At 42.2% G+C, this 21,333-nt stretch overlaps 2 protein-coding genes across 3 annotated transcripts; both read left to right on the top strand.

The window, feature by feature from the left end:
* Positions 1 to 3,211: 3,211 nt before the first annotated feature.
* nfkbil1 (nuclear factor of kappa light polypeptide gene enhancer in B-cells inhibitor-like 1) lies at positions 3,212 to 5,677 on the top strand. Its single transcript, XM_035141799.2, has 4 exons — positions 3,212 to 3,606; positions 3,693 to 3,805; positions 4,413 to 4,524; positions 4,614 to 5,677. Exons 1-4 carry the CDS (start codon positions 3,333 to 3,335, stop codon positions 5,201 to 5,203), a joined length of 1,089 nt encoding a protein of 362 aa, XP_034997690.1. The 5' UTR covers positions 3,212 to 3,332; the 3' UTR covers positions 5,204 to 5,677.
* Positions 5,678 to 6,711: 1,034 nt separating this feature from the next.
* Positions 6,712 to 20,869, top strand: atp6v0a2a (ATPase H+ transporting V0 subunit a2a). 2 transcript variants are annotated; one of them, XM_035141530.2, is made up of 20 exons: positions 6,712 to 7,408; positions 7,996 to 8,074; positions 8,293 to 8,390; positions 9,663 to 9,800; positions 10,127 to 10,203; positions 10,291 to 10,417; positions 11,008 to 11,090; positions 11,183 to 11,276; positions 11,375 to 11,587; positions 11,909 to 12,059; positions 12,158 to 12,297; positions 12,388 to 12,545; positions 12,645 to 12,735; positions 12,831 to 12,949; positions 14,961 to 15,171; positions 15,277 to 15,396; positions 15,494 to 15,610; positions 17,841 to 17,958; positions 18,228 to 18,399; positions 19,194 to 20,869. In XM_035141530.2, the coding sequence occupies exons 1-20, from the start codon at positions 7,298 to 7,300 to the stop codon at positions 19,294 to 19,296; spliced, it is 2,520 nt and encodes an 839-aa protein (XP_034997421.1). In that variant the 5' UTR covers positions 6,712 to 7,297; the 3' UTR covers positions 19,297 to 20,869. The 2 variants fall into 2 exon arrangements, with proteins under 2 accessions (XP_034997421.1, XP_034997420.1); XM_035141529.2 differs by having other exon boundaries at positions 10,106 to 10,203.
* The last annotated feature ends 464 nt before the right edge of the window (positions 20,870 to 21,333 follow it).

The following is a 21,333-nucleotide window of genomic DNA, read 5'->3' as shown; positions in this document are numbered from 1 at the left end:
CATACTGCACTTTTTTAAACTTTTTAAATTAATGAAATAAAAAGTACTAGTGCATTAACATTGGAAGAAAGGCTTTTGTTTTAATGCCTGTTTTGATCTGTTAGATTATGTTATTTTTCTTTTCGCCTCTATTTTAAGCAAAATATGGAATTTCCCCGGCACTGCCCACACTTCTTTGCCTTTTATCCACGAGTATTTAAAGATGTACAAATCATACTAGTATAACTTAATTAGTAATTTTACAAAACCAGATACATATATATTTTTGTTTTCTTTTTTCATTTTCAAACTGACCCTTCAGGTTTGGATGAACTTGAAAACCTCTGCGCCTCCAGACATTCAGTCAACAAAGACACAATGAAAAAGGTGAAACCCCAACTCTCCACTAGACAGGGACATAATGTAAATCAATTAAACGACATGCAGACGTAAGAAGGGAGAGTTTCTATAGGAGGGGCCCACCTTAACCCATTCATTGTCATAGTAATGGGTGACAAATGGCTCGTGTCTTTGTGTTATTGTAAATCAGGCTTGCCGCCAGGCGTTGCTCCTGTCAGAAGCACCAGTCGACATGTAATAAATTGAAAACCCAATAAACCAGGTCGAGCAGAAAATAGACAGAGGAAGTTTGCACATGTTTCTCCCCTTTCCTAACAATGGAGGCTGGATAAACGCAGCCAGCAGACCGGACCTTGAGCCTGGTCTGACCGCGCCGTGGTAGGATGAGATGCTGACCCCCGGAGCGTCTTGGAGGACCCCAGGCTTCCTGCTGCCCGGTCCTTCGGCGCTCCTCCCTGCAGAGTCCCTGCAGGACGACAAGACCTCACAGACAGGAAAGGAGTCAGCAGGCCAGGCAGGAAAGACAAAAGGAGGGTGGGCAAGGTAGAGGTTCCTGGTCGGGGAAATCCTGTCTTTCAGAGGCATCTTCCTCCTTTTAGGGCCCTCTGCAAGAGATGCATGCTCCACCTGAGGTCTTGAAGGACATGGGTACTTGTTTAAGAAACTCTTCTGCATTGAGTTGGTGAGCTATCAGTCCAACTATTAGAAATGTTATCTTCTCTGAGTGTTTGAACTGAAAAGATACCATAAATAAGACAATAAAGGTGTAAAAAAAAAAATAGTGGCAGACATGCAACTCATGCAAACCACCTGAAATGACAAATGAGACATCTCTCTCTCTTTCCCTCATCCCTCTGTTCTCTTCATCTGTCGTTTCACAGGAGACGGCCATCGTTAGTGGAGACACGTCGTTTCCGAAAGCAAAAAAAAAAGAGCGGATGTGCCCAAGCTTTGGGAGACTCCGGATCTTGGTTTATGTGAGACTCGGACTTGATCATCCTCTTCACAGTGCACAGTGCGTCCCTTCATTCCCTCCTCTATCCTCTCTATTGTGCATCCCTCGCTCGCTCAGGCCTAAATGGGCGCCCTGTCATCTGCAGCAGGACCGAGCCAGTTCAGAGGCTCAGCTGCACTGATGTAGGCATCACAGGTAAAGAAAGCTGCCGACACAAGCAAGTAAGAAATCCCTGTATGCATCCTACTTTAGGACATCACCAAGAAATGCTCTGAGGTACAGTTTTCACTGGTTTAGTTGGTAACTGGAGAGCACAGAGGAGAACGTTGTATCTAAGTCATGTTCCAACTGTGTGTGTGTGTGTGATCAGTTCATCTAAACATGTATGTCTCATGTTAAAATGTTTGTTCTGAGGATTGTGGCTCAAATGAATCTATGTGGATCAAATCAAATCTTTAATTCTTTAAGATCTTATAATAATTTGTATCGGACTTGATTTTATCCCCTCAAAATGTTACCTAAATTCTTAAAAGTCAATTTTAAGTATTTATGTATATAGATTAAAAGTTGAAATGCACAATATCCATTCACATGTCCAGTGAAGTTATATATACGTTTTCACATCACGCTTGTGTCAGTTGCAAATTGGATCATGATTATTCCCAAGATTGTGCTGTCTCAAAATCACACTCTCATTTCTTTATCTTAAACAGAGCTCTGAAAAACTTTTCTTCTTCTGAAGATGGATGTGAAACCAGCATTTTCATGTGAAACCCCAGAAATACATCTTCCTGGTCCGTGAATCAGAAGTGAATCATTCAGAAGGAGTAACAATAAGATATGCATAGCGAAATATTTTCCCACAGTGGCCCTCGGATTACTAAAAGTCGGACTGTGCATATGCAATCAATTTTCTGGAGAGTTGAAATTGGCCATGCATCATCAAAAAAGTATCTGTGTAAGTTCCCTATTTTCAGTTGTGAGCTGTGGAGATGGAGACAAGGCATGACACAAAATAGAAGTAAGTGAACTGTATAAAAGCACTTGTTTCAAATTAGGAAACGATTCCCGGTGGGTTACAAGTTTATTCAAAGTCAAAATGTGCATCTGCATAATGTTTTTCTTCATTCCTCCTGCTGTAGTTCACAGTGCAGGCAGATTAACAGATGTGTCAGTGTGCAGCTACACTCTTAAGATAAGACAAGATACTCCTTTATTAGTCCCACAGGGTCTAATAAATACAATGTCTCTTGCTTTTACCACAGCAAGAGACATTAAGTGTAAGTAAATATAGAAAATATAGAAAAATATGAACGGAATAAAAACTAATATACACAGTGGATAGATTGCACATGAACCATTGTATTACACAGACAGAATGGATATTGCAACAATTCATAACAAATCATAAAGCAGTTCGTGAAGAAATATTATGAACTGGAACTTTAAAATGCATGATCAAATAACTGTGAGATCCCAGAGTACATTACAAAAAAGCGGTTTGGATGATTTAGAGGTAAACAGACGTAGCTTTACTTGACAGGTGGGGTGTTGACATGATGCCGAGGCCCAAGAAAACCACAGGGAGCAGGGAGGGCTGATGAATACTGAACTATTAGTCATGAAGAAAGTGTCAACGGAGTCATTAAAGTATGAAAAACATCAGTGTGGTGCCAAACGCTTCAGTTTCCAGTAAACCAAGAACTCAGAAGGGCTTTGTTTTCCTATATTAAAGAGGGGGAAGGAGTAAAAGTTACATCTCACAGCATCCTGACCAGTTTCTGTTTGTTTTTTCACTCTGCACAGTGCCATGAGACACACGTTTATTTTATCAATGTATTTCTGCTTTAGAAATAGGTCAACAGTGACATCTAGTGCCAGCATCGGAAACTTCCCGTCCCCGGAACCTTTGTGACCCAGCCGTTGCTAGCGTCGGAGCTATTTTACAGACAACCCGGAAGTTCAAAGGCCTTTTTGAAGCTAACGTATTCAAGCTAAATCGTAAAAATAACAACAATAACAATCCGTCCTCTGCAGCATGGTGTCCAGCCAGCAGAAGCGGGTGTGGAGGTACGTGGAGGAGGGCAGTCTACCCAAGCTGAAGTCGTACCTGAGGAAGCACCGGGACCTGGAGGTGAACTTCTCCCAGGGCAAGCGGCAGAGGAGCCCGCTGCACCTCGCCTGCTGCCGGCGAGACGACGCCGTGCTGCGGCTGCTGCTGGAGCACGGAGCCGATGTCCTCCAGAGGGACCATAAAGGAGACACGACGCTACACACCGCGGCCAACATGGCCCTCAAACACGGGAAGACAGGTGAGCAGGACAGGGGGGGAGCTGGTGTAGAATTTTAATTCTATTGGTTGTTGTATTCATATTTATTTTGTTGATTTTTCTCTCAGCGTATGATGACCTGGTTGTGCCCCTGAAGCAGAGCTGTCCAGAGGCCATGACTGTCCCGAACCGGGCTGGAGTCACACCCGAGGACCTGCTGGGTTTCATGAGACACCCAGAGGTAAACAGGAGAATCAAGCTCTCACCATAAACTGCAGGGCTGCTATTTACATCAGAAATATAAGAATATGGTGTAAAATACCCACTAATAGCCTTTTCCCCCACATAAATACTTCAACACTTAAAGTCACAGTGGTTTTAAAGTAGCACATCATCACACCGAAGAGGCCTGACGGTTTGAAATGGAGTTTTGTCAGCAGCAAAAGTGCCAATGATACGTTGTTTAACTTAATTTTGACAAATTATCACTATCTCGTAGGGTCGGGCTGATGGACGATGTCTGTCAGCCTTCGTTCATCGACGGCGTTGAGGATCTAGGCCACAATTCTTGAATTTCAATGGGGTCTTTATTAAAATGTTTGTGTTTTGTGGTAATGAAAAAATGGAAAATAGGCTGATATGGCATCTATATCTCATAATTAACCGTCTCTTCACAGATTCAGATGGGTTTGCCCCTTTTTTCATGGTTATATAGCTGATCCAACCTCACTGTCACAAAACCGCATTTCAAAACAGTCTTCTTAAGCATCATTAGTTACTAGAACACAGTTTGATCTGTGGTGGTTGTTGGATCATATTTATACATCTTTTCTTTATATTCTTCACAGAGGGCAGCGAACCCGAGTCGTCCACCTGAAGCAGACCCTGAGAAGGAGTGGGTGGAGAAGCTGTTTGGTGAATGTGAAGATGAGTTCTCTGAAATGTTTGGAGTATACGACGGTAAAGCTCAATCTCCTTCTTCGATGTTACATTCTATACATCAACTTTCTCCACTTGATGATAACAGTGTTGCTGTATTTCTTTCACAGCTGATAATTTTCTTCCTGTTGATGAAGACGAGGAAGATTTTGGGGACTGGGCCAGTCGTATTAGGAGAGAATATTTCGATAAAAAGAATGCTGAAGCTCAAAGACTGGCAGCGTCGTCTTCAGAATGGAAAAGAAAGAAGAGTAAACAAGATAAAGAGCAGCAGGCGCAAAGCCACAAGGAGCTGCATGAGAAGCTGCAGAGGGAACATGAAGAGTATCTGGCTCGAGCAGCACGTAAAGAGGAAGAGACTCGGCAGGGCAAGAAGCGCAGGTACGACGAGAAGTGTGCAGCTACTTTCCAGAGTGGCTCCTCAGAGGGCAGCACAAAGCTGAGCTACAGTGACATCCCCTGGCCAGCTCCCAAAGGTACAGTGCAGGAGATGGTGGACCTCATGCTGCACGGTGTGGACCGCAAGGACGTGCCGGTGTTTCGTAAAATGCTCAAGAAGCAGCAGACACTGTGGCATCCGGACAGATTTGCTCAGAGATGCGAGGCGCGGTTAGAGGAGAAGGACAAGAAGAGGATCCTGGACACAGTCACAGCTCTGTCACAGGAGCTCAACAGACTGGCTCAGAGTCTGAGGGCTTAAGCTCACTGTAGAATGAGCAAATGGAAATGTGTGCATGTAAAACCTACAAACAAACTATATTCAAAGTTACGCACAAATGGCGATGATTTGCATACATTCTCCACAGCAGTTTGTCTGCTACACATGTGGTGACCACATCAGCTGCTGTCACCGGTGTCAGTATTTCTTTATATTTGGTCCCATTTTACACGTCTTTCAATGTTGACCTATTAAACACCATCCGTCCATTATTTATACCGCCTGTACTTTGAGCATCGTGTGTGTGTGTGGGGGGGGGCTGGCTGGCTGGCTGGAGCAAATCCTAGCTGAGGGTTGCTTTGGTTAAAAGCATCTGTCAAAACAAAGTTAAGGAAACTGATTGTTGCACTAATAAAACAGAATGGCGTCTGTATCGAACACTGATCAGGGACATGGGTTTAAGTGATACCTGATTTTTTTTTTTTTTTAAATGCAACTAAATCAATGATATCCAGATTTCTTGAGTAATTTGTGTCGAGTCGTGTATTTTTTTCTCTTAAAGCACATCAGCGTGTTGTCCGTCTCACCAAGAAGACGCTCATTCATGTGAAATACGCCTTTATGAAAACGTATAGTAATAATTAATGACAAGGGAATATTTAGTGTTAAACTGCTAAAATGATCAAATAACCACCAGCAGCTTAAATAAAGGATTTCTCACACAAAGAGGGGCAGATGGTCGGGCTGCTTTCAGTGATGGAACAGAATAAGAAGATGCGCGGGTTGCCAGGTTTGTGTGCGAACCCCCGTGTTAAACAGAAACTGTACATTGTGGAGACAAAGGGACTGAACCAACTTGTTTACTGGGTAGACGAATCAAGAATATTACAACTTAACACACAGTACAGCTGTTTCATTGAGTTTTAAGTAAATCATGTCTAAGTGTTTTATTTACTGCTTATTTTTTCATAAAGCGAGGGGACAACCATTGTATAATTGTATATATGTATTTATTCTTATTTAGGACGTTTTATAAATATATATAAATAGGATAATAGTAATATAATTTTGCAAAGAATGCCAAAACCAAAAATGTTAAATTTGCATTATAATACTAATGATTTAGGAGTCCGTTTTAGAGATGAATATACTGTATCATATTTATTATACATGTTAAGATGTGTTGTGTTTTTCTTTATTTGTGATTGTGGATCATTGTATCTTCACTTTGTCTCTGTCTCACACAGACTTTGGTTTGAGCAGCAAAACATCAAGAGATTAAATAAACCATTTTATACTGAATTACAACAAATAACATGTTGATTGGACAGATTATTGTTACTACTAGTATTTGTATTAGTATCATTATTATTATAGCTGTTATTATTATTGGTAGTAGTATTATAACTGTTATTAGTAGTAGTAGTAGTAGTATTATAATGGTTGTTGTTGTAGTTATTATTGGGTTATCTCCTATCTAGCCAGTGTCTGTGAATGCCACGTCCACTCTTGGGTAATTTAGCGGGATGCGACCATACCTGGCAACCCCGGAGACGCAATCCGTGTCAATTGCCGGGCGACGCAGCTCCGAGCAGAGGCCGGAGCCCGAGTGTGTCCGCGGCTTCTCTCCCTGGACGCGTCCGGCCTCTTCGGTCCGGTGGACGGTTTGAGTCGGAGTGAAGCCTGTTGCCTGCGGCTCGTCTCTCTGCGTCGTCGTCGTCGCGTGTGTGTGTGTGTGTGTGCGTGCTTGTGCGTGTTTCTGCGCCTGGATGACAGGTGTTCCCGGGGAAGAGGAGCGCGCGGGATGACGCCTGTCGCTGCGGTCGCTCGACGCAGGAGGTGCATCAGGGAGGTTTCTGCCTTTGTTTTCTTATTGTTTCTGCCGTAGACACCGAGAGGCGCAGAGGAGAAACCAAACAAACACAGAATGAGGACACGTTCCCTCCCGAGAAGCGTCAATAACGATGGAGAATAATTAATCCCTCGGGGGCCAGGTTAATTGGTTAAGGGGGTTTTACGCGACTAAGCGCAGACTCGTTGCATTTGTGATGCCCTGCGTCGGTTCGCAGTGAGCGGCTGCGGGTTGTCTGGTTTTTATTCTAAGGAGCGGAGCGGACTGTCTGGCTCAGAATAAAGATGGTGTTCCGGAGTGAGGAGATGTGTCTGGCGCAACTGTTCCTGCAGTCCGGCTCTGAATATGACTGCATCAGTGAGCTGGGAGAACTGGGGCTGGTCGAGTTCCGAGATGTGAGTAGATACACGAGGAGGAGGAGGAGGAGGAGGATGAAGAGGAGGATGATGCACACACACACTAATCTCTGTCAGCTAGAACAATTTGATTAATTACTATAAATTAATTTTACCCAACCATTTATTTTCCCACTATCTATCTATCTATGTATCTATCTGTCTGTCTGTCTATCTGTCTGTCTGTCTGTCTGTCTGTCTGTCTGTGATGTTTTAAAGACAGTGTATGTAGCCATTGAGAGAATAATGTTCGTATCTATCTACCTAATTATCCATCTATCTATCTATCTATCTATCTATCTGTCTATCTGTCTATCTGTCTGTCTGTCTGTCTGTCTGTGTCTGTCTGTCTGTCTGTCTGTCTGTCTGTCTATAAATGTATCTATTTATAAAATCTATACAGATAACTGGTTTAAAGTTGTACTTATTGTGTGATGAGGTAGATGTACATGAAAACAGTTTTTTTAAGTATTTAAGCAACATTTTCATATTGTATGTAACCAGTAGAAGACTATTTATCGATGCACGTCCATCGACTGATGCGGTATCTCGCCGCCACCTGACCTATGATGCTCCTCTGGTTTCAGCTCAACCCGAGTGTCAGCTCGTTCCAGCGGCGCTTCGTCAGCGAAATCAAGAGATGCGATGAGATGGAGAGGATTCTGGGTAAGAGAGCGGAGCACCTGGGCTGGTTCCTGTGGATGCAGCCTGAGCGTATAACACCACCCCCACAGCTGATCATATATAGCAGGCAGCTCGAGGCCCATTGTGTTCTGCAGAACGGTCCCTCTGAGATTTAAGATTTCACAGCCAGCTCTGACACTTCAGTGATCGAGTAATTACCACGAAAACAAACCATCACATCAGCGTGTTTCTGTCGACAGGTTATCTGCTGAGGGAAATCCAGAAGGCTCATATAGCCGTTCCAGAGGAGGAAGAGAGTCCCATCGCTCCACCTCCCAGACAAGTCCTGGAGATCATGGTAAGTTTCATTTTCAACCTGATTTCCCCATTTGAGCACCCACCTCTCATAACATATAGTTGAGTAAGTTTATATTCACACCAATATCCCAGATTCCATGAAATGATACAGGTTCCTCAATGTCTGAACACATTGTTATTGAATCCTGGCTGGAAAACTCATCTAATTCCCAGTGACATCAGGAGGTCACCCAGCGTGTCTGTGATGTCTGTACAGACTGATTCACGTCAGCAGCTGAAAGCCCACTTTAGTTTTTGGCTGCCTGACTCTGCTGTTTTTAGCTTCTCCATGTAATCATCAGTAATGGAAGATGACAAAGACAATAAAAGTGATCATCTGCATCACTGCGTTGCCAGACTTTCACTTTTATCATCTTTTAAAAAAAATGTTTTATGATGAACGGTTACATAACATAAGTTTAGGCTCTTTCTGTCTGAGAGTGACCTGAAACTTTAGATGAGTTTTTACAGACCACACTAATATGGTTTCATTTAGCTTGAGGGCTTATCCAGGTTTCTGAAAAGTGCAACATAAGTTGGATGCTCCCAAAAACCAATTATAACACAGTATATTATATAATTAGGACAATAGTGTGAATTTAAATGTACTGATGCTCTGATAATGCACGTAACAAACATATAGAAATTGAATAAGAAAATATAAACATATGTTCACATATTATCTGCATTGGTTATTCTGTAAAATGAAAGTATTCATATAGGCAATCATTAACGCCGATATTAATATGTCTGTGAAAGGCTCATACATCGGTTGGGCTCTAGTTATCATTATTCAGTTAATTATTTCCACCTTTATATTTTATTGCATTTACCAAAATATATTCACAAGCACACACTACACATTACATAAATACATGTTCATACATACATATATAGAGACAAATGATTTGAATAATACATTCTTCCTTATACGAATTTAAAGTGTTTCTGCAGCTGCAGCATTACTCGGTCTCTTGTGACCAGTGAAATATAATTGCTAATTGTAGCTAATGTTAACAAACCTTGGTAAGTGTTGGTGTACAAAGACATTACTGAGTCATATATCTGCTGTCATGACTCATTTTCTCTTCTGGCGATATTTGAAACCCCTTTGCACTTTAGCGACATGGTAAACAGTTGTTCCCCTGATTGTCATAACCACAGTGGCCGCCGCTCACCAGATGTTACACAGTCTTGATTTATGGTCGTACCTTGCTGTCAGTCACATGATTAATTGGCGGTGCCTGTGGTAACTGAGCGGTGTGATGTTCAGGAGCAGCTCCAGCGGCTGGAGATGGAGCTCAGCGAGGTGGCGAAGAACAAGGAGAAGCTTCGGCGGAACCTCCTGGAGCTCACCGAGTACACGCACATGCTGAAGATCACGCGGACCTTCATACACAGCCGCTCCAGAGTGAGTGTCTTTGTGCTTGTATCTCATTCAAGATGCTTCCCTTCACCACGACAGCAGCATCCTTTGCTCTCGTTGCTGACGTGTCTTGTTTCCCTTGGCGACGGAGGTAGAGGTAGCGTTGACTTTAATTAATGACACGGTCGCACTGCAGCCGTTACGAGCAGCACCTGACTCACCCAGGCTGCAGCGTTAAAGAGAGACTCAGCGAATAAAGAGCATCAGTGACGAGAGGGGTTTGAGAAAATAAACATAAAAGCTGTTACTGTAAACTGTCATCAACGAAACGTGTTCCTTTTCATAATTAGCATGAGGCTATTGGTCCTCAGTATGAAGAATTCCCCACTATGGAGACCGACTCGGTGAGCGGATGCACCGGTATGCAAAGACTTGGAGCCAAGCTGGGGTGAGCTGCAGCACGTCATCGTCTGAACGCTGCCGTTATCGGAGAGAAACGAGCCCTGAACCTAATCTGACTCTCTCCTGGCCGCAGGTTTGTGTCGGGTCTTATCCAGCGGGTGAAGGTCGAGGCCTTCGAGCGCATGTTGTGGAGAGTGTGTAAAGGTTACACCATCCTCAGCTACGCAGAAGTGGATGAGAACCTCACCGATCTTGACACGGTAAGTTGCACACTAACATCCCTGTTCAGACCTGGTATTAACATCCGTCCTGAGAGATCCGATCACAGGTGTAAAGGTTTGTCTGTTCACGCCGGGTATGGAGGATGGATGTTAATACCAAGTCTGAAAGGGGTCAACTTTACAACCTGTGTCCCAAAGCAAGGGAAGCATCATTTAGAGAACTTTTACTCGATCTACGAAGACATGGCCTCCGTAGACCGAGTAGTCTGTGAAGGCTGTTCTGAAAGGCTGGTCTCTATGGAGGATTTCCTATTTGCATCGTCAGCTCTTTAGAGCAGCTGCACTTACTGCATTCAGCATAGTTTGCTCAATAACTGTGTCATTGGCACGTAATGAATCCTGGGATAGTTTGGCCCCGGGAGGGATCCATCCGTTGGATTCCCTTTGTTCTTCGGGAAGGGAAGGACACATTTGAAGGAACCTTTCGAAACGCGACAGCCTAGTTGTGCCGCTGTGATGCAATCAGTCCACAAATGCAGCCTCCGAAGGATGCAACCAACTAATATGTCAGTCTCTTCATGGCTTTTTCAATAGTTTAATAATAACTTGTCTTTTCTGTGTTGTTTCAGGGTGAGATAAGCAAAAGTGTCGTGTTTCTCATCTCTTTCTGGGGAGACCAGATCGGACAGAAAGTTCAAAAGATCTGCGACTGGTAAGAACGCCATCATCACACTGTTTTATGTTTAAATACCTGATGTCTTCTGGTTCATTATTACCAAAGACATCCGTCTTTGTTGTCCTCAGTTACCACTGCCACCTCTATCCACACCCTGAGAACGATGAGGAGCGGGCAGATGTGTTGGACAGTTTAAAGACACGCATCCAGGACCTTAACAATGTAGGATTCACACACACAGCAGCATTAAAGCCTCAGATCCAAACAGGAATATGTGACATGTCCACACACAGAGAGTTAATACGTGGTGCTTCCTCCAGGTGCTGCACCGCACTGAGGACTACTTGAGGCAGGTTCTGCAGAAAGCGTCAGAGTCGGTCTACACCTGGGTGGTGCAGGTGAAAAAGATGAAGGCCATCCACCACATCCTTAACCTCTGCAGCTTCGACGTCACCAACAAGTGTCTGATCGCTGAAGTGTGGTGTCCCGTCAGTGACCTGGCAAACCTGCGGGGGGCGCTAGAAGAGGGAGCGGTGAGTGAAAAATATGGCACTCGGTCCCCTTAAAGGGATAGTTCATAGAAAAATGCTAATTCACTCATTATCTTCTCACCACTATATCGATGGAGGGGTGGGTGAAGTGTGAGTCCACAAAACACTTTTGGGGTTTCAACTCTAAGTAGCGATACTAGCGGATGTAGTGATGCTAGCAGAAGTAGTGATGCTAGCAGAGGAGGATATCAGAGGACGTTCAGGCTAAAAAGATGGTGTAAATGGTGCAGTTTCGAATCAAATGTACTTACTCACTTACTTCCATTCTCACACACATACTGTATATGTGTTTTTCCTCATCAGAGAAAAGGTGATGCCACTGTACCATCCTTTGTGAACCGCATCCCGAGCACCGACCCTCCACCGACCATGTTAAGAACCAACAAGTTCACATCTGGGTTTCAGAGCATTGTGGAGGCTTATGGGGTGGGGGACTATCGCGAGGTAAGCCCAGGTAAGAGCTCCTGCTTTGTCTTTTAAAAGAACAGGGAAGTATCTCTTCACTTGAGAAGCTCTGAGTCAGTGCACTGAGCACATGTCTCTTACCTGCAGCTCCCTTCACCATCATCACGTTCCCCTTTCTGTTCGCTGTGATGTTCGGTGACCTTGGACACGGGATGGTAATGAGCCTCTTTGCCTTGTGGATGGTGCTGACGGAAAAAAAGCAGAAGAAGAAACGCTCCAGCAACGAGGTGGGGGGGCGAGTCTTCCTCTCATCCATAATGCAGAGGTGGTGTTATTGTGAATCACCTTTGGCTGATACCTGTGTTTGTCGCTGCCAGATATGGACGACGTTTTTCAACGGGCGTTACATCATCCTGATGATGGGGCTTTTCTCCATCTACACCGGGCTCATTTACAACGACTGCTTCTCCAAGTCTCTCAACATATTCGGCTCCGGCTGGAGTGTGAAGGCTATGTTCACAAATCAGCAGTGGACGTAAGTTGTCAATAAACGAATACACACAATCACAATCATATTTTTGGCGCTTTATTTCTAAACATTTTGGTAAATGACACAAAATTTCTTATATTACAGAAACAAAACGCTCCGAACAAACGCTTTGCTCACGTTAGACCCAAATGTCAGTGGTGTTTTCGTTGGACCGTACCCATTTGGAATTGATCCTGTGAGTAAATGCCCTTAAACAGAAAAGTCAGAATATGACTGACTTCACTGTCGTATCATTATCACTGAAATGCTTTTTTAAAAATGTTTAATCAGATATGGAACATGGCGGTGAACCGACTGTCCTTCCTCAACTCCTACAAGATGAAGATGTCCGTTGTCATCGGGGTCATCCACATGAGCTTTGGAGTGGTGCTGAGTGTCTTCAATCACTTGTGAGTGCCTCCAGAATCTGTGTCAGTCGTTTTTTCATCACCTTTGTTCATGTGTCACCCGCAAATAACTTATATTTATTCATAGAGCACTTTTCAAAATCTAAGTTACAAAGTGCTTTCCAAGGCCAGCAAAATAAAAGACAGGAAATAAAGTCATGATCACAGCAAAAAATAAAGGAAACACAAATATTAAAAGACAATATTCATTTAAAAGAACTCTGAAAGACATAACATTCTTTTAAATAAATTCATAAAATTCAATAAAATATAATTAAAATTCAATGAAATAGAATTAAAATTCCGGTTAAATCAGGAAAGGCTCTCTGATAAAAGTTTATTTTAAGAAGGGATTTAAAAGAGATCACTGACTCAGCTGACCTTATTTCCTCAGGCAGCGTTTTTGAGCCCTCACAGCAAACACTGTCCCCTTTAGTCACACCACAAAGGAAAGGATGGGTTTTATTTTGAAAGAATAACGGAAAACAAACAGCAATTTGATTGGTCATCAGTGGCTTTACTGATATTCTCTCCACGGCAATTATATTGATAATTGCTTTTTGCCTTTTAGTCAAATCAGAAATACATTAAATTGAATCGGGATAACTGTAAAATAAGAGGAGAACAAAAGGGGCAATAAATAGAGCTTGCTAAGCATTTTGTGTTGCTACAGCTTGTTAGTTCCCAGGAACTATTCCACATATTCAGGTTCATGATTAAAATTTGTGTTATTACTTGAAAAGGATTGCATGCTCTAATGAACAGAAAATGTGCATCACTTTCCTCTCATTGTCCATCGCTGCAGCTCCTCTTATCGGCCTCCACTCTCACATTACCTTGTTTTGTCAGACTAGCTGCTTGACATTCATATTGCAAATGTGGACTACTACTGACAAGGTGTTTCTGTGTTTTCTCTGGCAGAGAGGAGCTTGCTTTGCCTCAGATTTCTGGGGCTTTTTAGCTTTGCAGAACTTTTACATATACAAAACCCTACACAACACACTAGAGGAAAGAAAAACAAAACAAAGCATATATCTCTTTTAAAACACATCAATGAGCCTCTCTGTTGCACTGGAGGTAATGCTTCTTCATCACCGCGAACAAAGGCCACCATCATTCATTTTGAGTCATTCCCTCGTGCACCGTCCTGCAGCCAGAAATACTCACAAGTGCAGTGCACCAAATCCACGGCTGAAAATAGTCTCTGGCAAAAGCGCTGTTAATATTCTCTGATTTGAGGAGAATAAAAAGTACAAACTGATAAGAACTGCAGTGCTGAACTTTGTCCTGTGGAATTTCTGTATCTTCAATTCGATACACAGAATGAACTGGTGGCACCAATCAATCAAGTTTTTGTTTGTAAAACTCCTTTCAAACAAATCAAATGCATTTCAAAGAGCTCTACAGGTGATTGACAAAGCACAGGATGTTGAAAATTAATTAAAAGAAAGTTAAGATAATAAAGGATTTATAAAAATAAAAATGTTATTTTACCAAATTGAGTTAAAATTATCTTTGTGGCCCTATAATTTACACCCAAACATACAATCCACCAAAAATACACCTTCCAACAAGTGAATAAATGTTTTCCGGTGTTTGAAACAATTTTAGTCATTAATATTTTATGAATTCTTATGAGAAACTTTCTCTAAAAATAAATGAATCATTAATTGACTATTTGGTCTAACTCAGAATATTTCCTCACTTTACCCGATAATGACTAAATTCTTTCCAAAAGGATTTAAAGGACTTGTGAAATAGCAGCTTTATATTATATGTGTCTCAGCAGCGAATGTGGTATAATAACAATCAGGCACTAATGATCGTGCTTTACAGTGTAATATTGGCCTTGATGCAACACATGTCAATTCCAATATCATCATCATCATCATCATCCTCATCCATTTCTATTCATATATTAATACTTACTACGTCTGTACAATGTATTTTATTTTGAAACGTCCAATCAATACACTGACCACTTTAACACTTTCCTATGTCCTCTCCCTTTCAGGCACTTCCGACAGAAATTCAACGTATATCTGCTGTTCCTGCCTGAGCTGCTGTTCCTGCTCTGTCTCTTTGGCTACCTGGTCTTCATGATTATCTACAAGTGGTTGGCGTTCGGCGCCCGGGACTCCAGCCAGGCTCCCAGCATCCTCATCCACTTCATCAACATGTTCGTCATGCAGGGGAATGATATCGCTCCTCTCTTCCCAGGACAGGTGAGTGTGTGTGTGTGTGTGTTTTCTGTTTCATCTTAAATGATATGTGTTTATCACTATTTGAATCCTTCTTAATGTTTATTGCTTGTTAACACGACTCCACAGATCGGGCTGCAAATCTTCTTGGTTGTAATAGCGATGCTGTCGGTTCCTGTGATGCTGTTAGGAAAGCCTCTCTACTTGTACTGGCTGTATCGTGGAGGCAAAGGCCTGCGCAGACGCAGAGTGAGTCCAGCTAAATAAATAAATGTCGCAGTATCATACGTCTTTCTCCTACTCGAGCAGTTTGTGGTTTTAATGAAAATTTGTTGTCACACCTCAGGGTTATGAGAGGGTGAGGCGTGTAAGTGAGGATGATAATTCCACAGCGCCAGCCTATGAAGATGATGAAGAGGAGGGATTTGACGAAATAACCGGCAGAGAAGCTCTCCCCAAAGAGGTCAGAGATCCACCATCCTCCTGGCCCCTCGTGTTGGATGTTACATTTCAAGCTGTTGTGTTGTGAATGGAACACTGTACAGTGCCTTGCATAAGTATTCACCCCCCTTGGACTTTTTCCCATTATGTACTGTTACTAACTGAAATTCAAATAGACTAAAATAAACTTTTTCCCGTTTGATCAACAAAACATGCATAGTACTTTGGAGGTGCAAAATAAATTTTATTGTGACACAAACAATAATGAGAACAAAAAGTTGACATCTGTTGGGTGCATAAGTATTCACCCCCTGTGTCAATACTTGGTAGAACCCCCTTCGCTGCAATTACAGCTGCAAGTCTTTTGGGGTATGTCTCTACCAGCTTTGCACATCTAGAGATGGAAAGGTTTGTCCATTCTTCTTGGCAAAAAAGATGAAGCTCAGTCAGATTGGATGGAGACCGTCTGTGAACCGCAATCTTCAAGTCTTGCCATAGATTCTCTATTGGATTGAGGTCTGGGCTTTGACTGGGCCATTTTAAGACATTAACATTCTTTAATCCAAACCATTCCTTTGTAGCTCTGGCTGTATGTTTAGGGTCATTGTCCTGCTGGAAGATGAACCTCCGCCCCAGTCTCAAGTCTTTTGCAGACTGCATCAGATTTTCTTCAAGGATTTCCTGTATTTGGCTCCATCCATCTTTCCTCTATTCTGACCAGTTTCCTGTACCTGCTGAAGAGAAGCATCCCCACAGCATGATGCTACCACCACCATATTTCACTGTTGGGATGGTGTGCTCAGGGTGATGGGCAGTGTTGGGTTTTCGCCACACATAGCGTTTGCATTGAGGCCAAAAGTTCAATTTTGGTCTCATCTGACCAGAGCACCTTCTTCCACATGTTTGCTGTGTCTCCCACATGGCTTCTGGCAAACTCCAAACGGGATTTTTTATGGATCCCTTTCAACAATGGCTTTCTTCTTGCCACTCTTCCATAAAGGCCAGATTTGTGGAGTAGACGACTAATAGTTGTCCTGTGGACAGATTCTCCCACCTCAGCTGTGGATCTCTGCAACTCCTCCAGAGTAACCATGGGCCTCCTGGTTGCTTCTCTGATTAATTTTCTCCTTGTCCGACTCTTCAGTTTGGGTGGACGGCTTCTCTTGTAGGTTTTGCGGTTGTGCCATATTCTTTCCATTTTCTTATGATGGATTTTATGGTGCTCAGAGAGATGTTCAAAGCTCTGGATATTTTTTATAACCTAACCCTGCTTCATATTTCTCCACAACTTTATCCCTGACCTGTTTGGTGAGCTCCTTGGTCTTCATGATGCTGTTTGTTCAGTAATGATCTCCAACAAACTCTGAGTCCGTCACAGAACAGGTGTATTTATACTGAGATTAAATTGCAGACAGGTGGACCCTATTTACTAATTATGTGACTTGCAAATGTGACTTGTGAATGCAATTGGTCGCACCAGATCTTTGTTAGGGGTTTCACAGTAAAGGGGTGAATACATATGCACTCAACACTTTTCAGATTTTTATTTGTAAATAATTGTGAAATCCATGTAATATTTCCCACTTCCAAATGATGCACTATTTTGTGTTGGTCCATTACATAAACTCACGATGAAATAAATTTTAATCTGTGGTTATACCATGACAAAATGTAGAAAAGTCCAAAGGGGTGAATACTTATGCAAGGCACTGTATGTGACGTTATGAGGAGTGTGTGCTGCATGAGGGGTATTTGCATGGGTAATGGGACAATGTGCTGTGGTTATGAAGATGAGGTCAGTGGTCGTAGAAGAGAAAAACACTATAGACTATATAAAGATGGACGACACGTCTCCACGTCCTCCCATTATTTAGAAGCCAAAATATCCTGGATACAAACACAACCATCATGACATCATTTGGACCAAGAGTCTGCGCAGTATTGATCAGGGGATGGAGCCTCGTTATTTAAGTTCCACAGATACTTGCACTTGACCTATCAGAATAAATTATAGCAAATTAAAAGCAAACTAACTAGAAAAGCACTTGAACAAACATTGATGTGTACTTTTTGCTTTTTAGTTTGGTCCATGTCCCATCTGCTAACATGGAGGAGCTGGGGTTTATGACCTGTATGGCTTCACTTTTGGGGAGCAGTCTTGTCGCCCATCTTTAATACAGTCTCTGAATCACCAAACAGTTCAGTGTTATTTAAGTGTGGTGTCTTATGTGTTGTTAAAATATTTTTTACAGTTCGACTTCGCAGATGTGCTCCTGCACCAGGCCATTCACACCATAGAGTACTGCCTGGGCTGCATTTCCAACACTGCATCCTACCTGCGTCTCTGGGCTCTCAGCTTGGCTCACGCCCGTAAGTGCTATCGCAGGAGATCGTTTTACCTTTCACCCATTGTTATTCCTCGTTGGAAGTATTTTCTGTATCTAAGCAACCAACGGCAGCGAAGACAATCTGCTTCCTGTTTACTCTGGCGCCCAGTATGTGTACACCATTTTAAAAACAAAAGGTGTAGCCTTTGTTTCTACTGACTTCTACTTTGCATTTCTTTGCCTAAAACATGAACGTGCTAATATGTGTTTATTGTGTGTCTTAATGGATTTTGTTTCCATTGGTTTCCACAGAGCTGTCAGAGGTGTTGTGGTCCATGGTGATGCGTCTGGGTCTGAGGGTCACCACAAGAGTCGGGGTCCTGTTCTTGGTGCCTGTGTTTGGCCTCTTTGCCGTGCTCACCGTGTCCATCCTGCTCGTCATGGAAGGCTTGTCGGCGTTCCTCCATGCTCTCCGCCTCCACTGGTGAGTCTCAGTAGTTACAACTGATCTGGATGTTAGCAATCAATTTTTAGTTCGGTGATATAGTATGAATACAGTGATATGAGGTATTAGCTGTGTCCCTCGGAGGCTGCATTTGAAGACTGACGGTGGCGTGACCTTCAAATGTGACCTACAAATGCGTCCTTTCATCCCTGAGCAACAAAGGCTCTTACAGGTGGATCCTTCTCGAACCTATCCCAGGATTCATTGCGTTTCAGTGACAATTTTAAAACGGGATAACGGTGGCGGCAAGTGACAACATCAAAACGTCTGATGCTTACACTTTAACTTGAACTCAACTGAACTGTTAACTAATATATGTTAGAAAACCAAGTAGCATTAAAAACTTCTCGTCATGTCCAAGTGCAGCTCTGTTGCTAGGAGACAGCGGTAAGAGCGGGACAATCTGGTGACGCAAATCACGGAAAACCTTGTTAGACCAGACGGTCTGGTTTCAGTTCGGCCTCTACGTGGCCCACGAACTCCTTTGTGGGCCAAGTAGACTGAGTCCTTCGAGGCGGCCCCTGAATTGGGACACAGCTATTGTCCTTGTAGCTATGGTAATATCTAAACTGATGTCTATGATGTATGGTATTGAATGTGAGCCTCAGTGATTCCTAATTCTATCATTCAGTTTTAACATATTGAGTTAAGAAGGTCATATTTTGCTCATTTTCCATTGTCACCCACTTTATTCACTTTTCCTATTTGCATTCACATTCCTCATCATTTACTGTGCCTCCATTAAATCATACCTGCTTGCTTCTGTAACTCAGGGTGGAGTTTCAGAACAAATTCTACCACGGAACCGGTGTCAAGTTCATTCCCTTCGACTTCTCCCTCCTGCCGTCTGTCTTTGAGCAAGATGGTTTACTTTAAAAAATGAAAAGGACTCCAAAGTGCTGGATATGAGTCGGGAGCAGACAATATCGATGGGACAGACGCTGGAAGCTGGAACAATTCACACTGTGACAACAAACCTGGGAGACGGTGGATTGAACCTCACTCTTGTAGCAACATTTTTCACCACGACAATTTTTAAAATCGTATCGGCTGTGCTGACTGCCTTACTACTGTACCCAGCAGACCTCTGAATATACAGAGGTTCAAAAAGTTTGTTCTGTCCTTTGAGTTTGAGGTGAGACATCGCTCAGCATTACGTCTCACACCAGTTGGGTTTCAATTTTGAATATTTCATTTGCATCGTGCTGCGTAAAACTGGTTCTGTATTATTTGCAACATGGTATTTAAAATGAAGGGTTAAACGGTGCGCTGCTAAGTTCAAGTATGTTACCGGAGAACATATCAAGCATCCTTATGTAGTGCCATAGATTTATTTCTGATGAAGATGATGATATGGGGATGCTTCTGGGTTATATACAACTGCACCTCCATGTGGTGAAGGAAAAGCTGCGGGCATCAACATCTAAAAAAACAAAACACATTACAACCCTTTTTGAGGCATATTGTCACAAAGCACTTTGCAGAAATGATTGTACAATTTCAAGTTTTCACTAATGACTGTGATGATGCCAAATGAAAATAATCTGCTTCTTTACTTATTAATGCGTTTATTTAAATGGAGCCTCCCCTGTAACCGATACCAGATACTCCAGATTAAAGTCAAGAAGCCTTTGGTCTTTCTTTGGTGATATTGCTTATTATACTTGTTAAAGGTTATATATACAAGGTTTTTAATATGAATATAGCAGTAAAGACATAGAGGAGTAATGGCTTCCTGAGCAGAGAATGAAGTCTCAGCTGTTTTCTTCTCTGTTCTTTGTTTTGGTAGCTGGTCCGGGTGCGTGTGATGTAAAGATGACATCACAGCTACTTCTTATTTTTATTCTGTACAGCACAGCTCTGTTAAAGCAACACTATGCTACGTTTTTTTTTTTTTAACCTTAAAACAGCAGCTTTAAATTTATCTTGACGGAACACTGACTTGGAAATAGGGAGAATGGTGACACCTTCATTCCCACTCCTCACCCTGATAGTTGTACCTTTATCCCCATTATTCTGGGCGCTGTTGCTCAGTAAAAGTTACATAGTGTTGCTTTAATGAGAGCGTGCTGTGCTTACTCCTTCAATAAGAAAAAACAAACACTACACAACCGAGCAAATCGTCTCACCCGAAGGCTCTGACACTGACAGGATCTCCAACCTGAGCTGGATTGTTTGTTTGCTGGCTCTCTTGTATACAGGGTAAAGTTACTCAGTTGTGCTTCTGCTTGTGTGTTTAGCTGCTGCTTTCCCTGGCCACTGCATCATTAGAACACAAAGGGAGTGCGACATCTAGTGGCAGTGAATATTGTATATATAACCTTTAATAATGATTATTATTCATTGTATTTATTTAAATTATCGTCTGTACAAGAGTCAAATATTTTACCATTTTGATGTGTTGTTTTGAGAAATGCAAAGCAAATAAAAGCATTCATGTTCAATGCCATTTTATTAGCTTTCTCCTTCTTTTATTTCAGAGGAAAGTTGTTTATTGATTCAAAAAAAGAAGAAATTACTTTTCAGTCACTGCCCCTGAATGAGAAACAGGGTAAAGTTTCATCTTGCCTGCTGTGTAATCTGAACAACATCACTTGTGAGAAAACATGTCAGTAATAAGTTTCTGCTTTTTAGAGAATTTGCACTAAAATTTAAAAACAGATTTTCAATAATTTGTCATCAAATTCTTGTCACTCAAGCTTTTGGGAAAATGACAATTTTATTTATCACGGATATGAGCATAAAACTATAGTAACATAATCATTATATGTGAAAATTAAGGTAAGTAACGTACATAGTACAAGTGGGCTACTGCAGCACAGTACTCGAGTTAATGTACTTTGTTACATACCACCACTGCTCATGTACACATACAACCAAATATATATAACTTTAATTAAGAACATTTTACAT

This window comes from Hippoglossus stenolepis, chromosome 18 (genome assembly GCF_022539355.2).
Source record: "Hippoglossus stenolepis isolate QCI-W04-F060 chromosome 18, HSTE1.2, whole genome shotgun sequence".
NCBI classification, from domain to species: Eukaryota; Metazoa; Chordata; class Actinopteri; order Pleuronectiformes; family Pleuronectidae; genus Hippoglossus; species Hippoglossus stenolepis.
The sequence above is the reverse complement of the archived record's forward strand: the minus strand, read 5'-3'. Positions and strand labels throughout refer to the sequence as shown.

Excerpts from the sequence above, each read along its gene's own strand:
- nfkbil1 (XM_035141799.2), top strand. The coding sequence starts at position 3,333 with ATGGTGTCCAGCCAGCAGAAGCGGGTGTGGAGGTACGTGGAGGAGGGC. Across the intron at positions 3,607-3,692 it reads CCTCAAACACGGGAAGACAG|CGTATGATGACCTGGTTGTG; the intron begins GTGAGCAGGACA and ends TTTTTCTCTCAG. Across the intron at positions 3,806-4,412 it reads GTTTCATGAGACACCCAGAG|AGGGCAGCGAACCCGAGTCG; the intron begins GTAAACAGGAGA and ends TATTCTTCACAG.
- atp6v0a2a (XM_035141529.2), top strand. The coding sequence starts at position 7,298 with ATGGTGTTCCGGAGTGAGGAGATGTGTCTGGCGCAACTGTTCCTGCAG. Across the intron at positions 17,959-18,227 it reads TCTCAGCTTGGCTCACGCCC|AGCTGTCAGAGGTGTTGTGG; the intron begins GTAAGTGCTATC and ends TGGTTTCCACAG. Across the intron at positions 18,400-19,193 it reads CATGCTCTCCGCCTCCACTG|GGTGGAGTTTCAGAACAAAT; the intron begins GTGAGTCTCAGT and ends TCTGTAACTCAG.